Source organism: Nematolebias whitei, chromosome 10 (genome assembly GCF_014905685.2).
Source record: "Nematolebias whitei isolate Nwh7 chromosome 10, NemWhi1, whole genome shotgun sequence".
NCBI lineage: Eukaryota > Metazoa > Chordata > Actinopteri > Cyprinodontiformes > Rivulidae > Nematolebias > Nematolebias whitei.
The window spans coordinates 1,695,757-1,699,193 of NC_056507.1; the positions used below are offsets into that span (position 1 = coordinate 1,695,757).

Here is a 3,437-nt window from a genome sequence, read left to right on the forward strand (position 1 = left end):
CTGCTCACCTACTGTTCCTGGGTACTGCTCACCTACTGTTCCTGGGTACTGCTCACCTACTGTCCCTGTGGTACTTCTCACCTACTGTTCCTGGGTACACCTCAGATGTTCTCCACCTCGCAGGACAACAATCTGTCCACAACCAATCATGTATTTTATATATAGATATATACTGTATATGTGTGTGTATTTAAAGCAGCTGTAAACCTGATCTAGCCTACGTCACCTTTGCACAACTGGAGAAGGGGAGGAGCCTAGTGGTTTACACCTGGAACATCTGTTCAGAGAAACTTTGAACATAAAGTTGGAGAAAAACTTCTTTTTTTTTAATCAGTAAGAATATATTTCTCCCAGAACATTAAAGTTTGACTGTAACTTTGTGTTTTTGTTCTGTTTCTAAATAAAAATGTGAATTAATGTTGTAAAAACTAAACTCAGTCAAGTCATGATAAAGAAATTTGTGCTTAAGAAGCAAGACACGCCCTCATGGCTGAATGTGTGCAGAGGTTCTGATGGACCGACCTGTTCTGAAGTCTTCCTCCTGACCCAGGGTCCTCTTGCCGGCCAGACCCGCCTTGTCTCCCAGAGTCCTGTGTCCATCTATTCCATCTGGACAGTGAGGAGTGACCCGGGTCAGATCCAGACACACAAACAGGACCAGGTTCTTGGCTCTGATTCATCTTTAGCTCGTTTCCAACATCACTTCAAGTCAACGCCCATCGGGCTTCAGTGAGCAAGAACATTTCATTTACAGACAACGACCCGCTTGTCAGAGTCATCATGCACACACACACACACACACACACAGAGCACACGTGCACTGAGTCACACACGTGCACTGAGTGTCCGAAGACATCAAGTGTTCATCTGTTAAAGCTTTGAGGAGGTTCCAGACTTCTACAGACCACCTGCAGGGCTTGGTCGAGGAATTGCAATAAAACAAAAATAAATAATCAAATCAAACCAAAGTGAACGCATGAATCAAACACAGGAAGTTTCAATGAGCTGTTATGATGATGGGGGGGGGGGGGGGTCAGCCATGTTCACTCTGTGAGCTGCCTTTACACGTTCACATCACAGAGGATAACCAGGTTTCTAATTTAATCTGGTCCTCCAAACTTCAGAAACTCAATCTGTGGTCACGTAATTTGAAATTAAATCCATTGGTTTGAAAATTAATTTCACTAAATTGAAACTTAATTTGCTTTTAATCTGTATTTCATTGGATTGAAAATTCAGTTTTTGTGTCTCACATCTGGGACCTTGAGAAAGCCATGGAATGATCCAATGCAGATTGACAGATTAACAGACTGACAGATTAACAGACTGACAGACTGACAGATTGACAGACTGACAGATTGACAGATTGACAGATTAACAGACTGACAGATTGACAGATTGACAGATTAACAGATTAACAGATTGACAGATTAACAGACTGACAGATTGACAGATTGACAGATTAACAGACTGACAGATTGACAGATTAACAGATTGACAGATTGACAGATTAACAGATTAACAGATTGACAGATTAACAGACTGACAGATTGATGTTTCACGTCCGTCAAACTTCCTTTACAGAGATGTTGGTGTGGGGTCCAGTCTCAAGCAGCTGAGTGGACGCAATCTGCCGTAAAACACCAAAGAAGAAGAAGAACTTCCTTCACGGCGTATTTTGAGCTGCAGCAGTGACACACATGAGTTCAGGACAAGTTCATGTGGCGTGTGCACACATTCCTGCTGAAATATTCTAATCCTGCATTTTGTTGTGAAGCTGTGAACCTGAACATGCTCCTCAAAGCACCTACGCTACGACCTTGGTAGTGATACACTGCGAAACGAAGAAGAGTCTCTGATTAAAGAAAGATCAGATAAATCAGTGGGTGTGGGGTGAGACAGACGAGTCCTCAGATCAGACTGAACACTAAAACCCGTTTAAACAAGAAAACTGGACTTTACATGACTGAACTGAGGCGGCACGGTGGCGCAGTCGGTAGAGCTGCCACCTCTCAGCGAGAAGGTCGTTGGATCAAATCCCAGCCCGGGACTTTTCTGGGAGGAGTCTGCATGTTCTCTCCGTGCTGCGTGGGTTTTCTCCAGTTACTCCAGTTTCCTCCCACTGACCAAAAACATGCATGTTAGACTGGTAACTCTAAATTGTCCCTAGGTGTCCCTGTGATGGACTGGAGACATGTCCAGGTGTCGTCCCCCCCGACACAGTGACTGCTGGATATGTGCACCGGGGACCCGAAAAGTAAGAAGCGGGTAAAGAGGATGAAAGGGTGGATGATTGGGTGGATGGACGGTTGGATGGATGGATGGATGGACGGACAGATGGATGACTGAGTTTATATTTTTAATGGTTTTTACACATCACAGTTTCTCTTTGATGATTTTACTGATTTCTTTTTCTACAAATGTTTCGCTGAGAGTTACTGATGTCACACGCTTGAACTTTAAGAGCGTGTAAAAGTTTAACAACATTTTGAAACAAACTCTTTTTACTCTCATAAACATTTCTGGCACATTACACCTCACAATGAAGACATTTTTGTCTTTTTCACTTTTAAACTGAACTTATTTCTGCTTTGAAAACCCTGAAGAGGCTTCAGACTGGACTGTCTGAGGCTTACTTTCAGGTCTGCTTTCCTGTCTGTCTCTTGTTAACTTGGCTGTCAGGCAGTGACAGACACAGGTGTGTGAAAACTGTTTGTAAGTTCAATCCTCCAGGTACAGAAACCCCAACAAGTTCATTTGTGTCATGTGGACAGATTCGTCTCGTCTCTCAACTGTCTTATAAACAGCACCTGATTGTTTCAAGCCAGCCTGCTGTGCACCTGCACACAGGTGCGTGGTTACCATGGTGACCCCAGTGAGCCACTGGAAGCAGCTGTAACATTTCTTCAGATACGAGTTGTTTGATACAGTTTATAAGACCAAACTAGCTGCACCCTTGAACATGTCTGAAATGATTGTATTCAGAGTTGTTCCGTTAGCACGAAGCTAACCACACTGTGAGATAAAATATCCTGATGCATGCTCAATAATCCTGTGTGTGTGTGATAAAATAACTTCTAACAAATTGTTTTGAGGTTTTTTGGTGCTAGTGTGAGAACATGAGATTGGGGTTGGGTCAGGCTAACACTGGGCGTCTGAGCTCTTTGCATCCAGCAGTTATTGTGAAATTTGATTAAATGAAATAAACACGTTGGCCCCAAACACAAACCCATCGGCTGCCTCGACTGGCTCTGGCCAAACAACGACTCGTATCGGCTGCTGAGGGAAGCAGGTGGAGGATGGACTGAGGTGTAGAGCAGAGGAAAATGTTCAAGCTGGAAAAAAAAAACAGGATGGGTGGACGGAGCAATTCCCGGTGCGACACCAAGGCCCCGCAGTGGTCGTATGATTCTATCTTACATTGAGCGAGCAGCTCG

At 43.8% G+C, this 3,437-nt stretch overlaps 1 protein-coding gene across 1 annotated transcript in view; it reads right to left on the reverse strand.

The window, feature by feature from the left end:
- The window catches only part of gal (galanin/GMAP prepropeptide), a 14,435-nt gene that overhangs the window by 7,177 nt on the left and 3,821 nt on the right, over positions 1-3,437 (reverse strand). Inside the window, exon 3 of the mRNA XM_037683229.1 lies at positions 523-609. Within this exon, the coding sequence (XP_037539157.1) occupies positions 523-609 (87 nt within the window). The remainder of the gene's footprint in view (positions 1-522; positions 610-3,437) is intronic.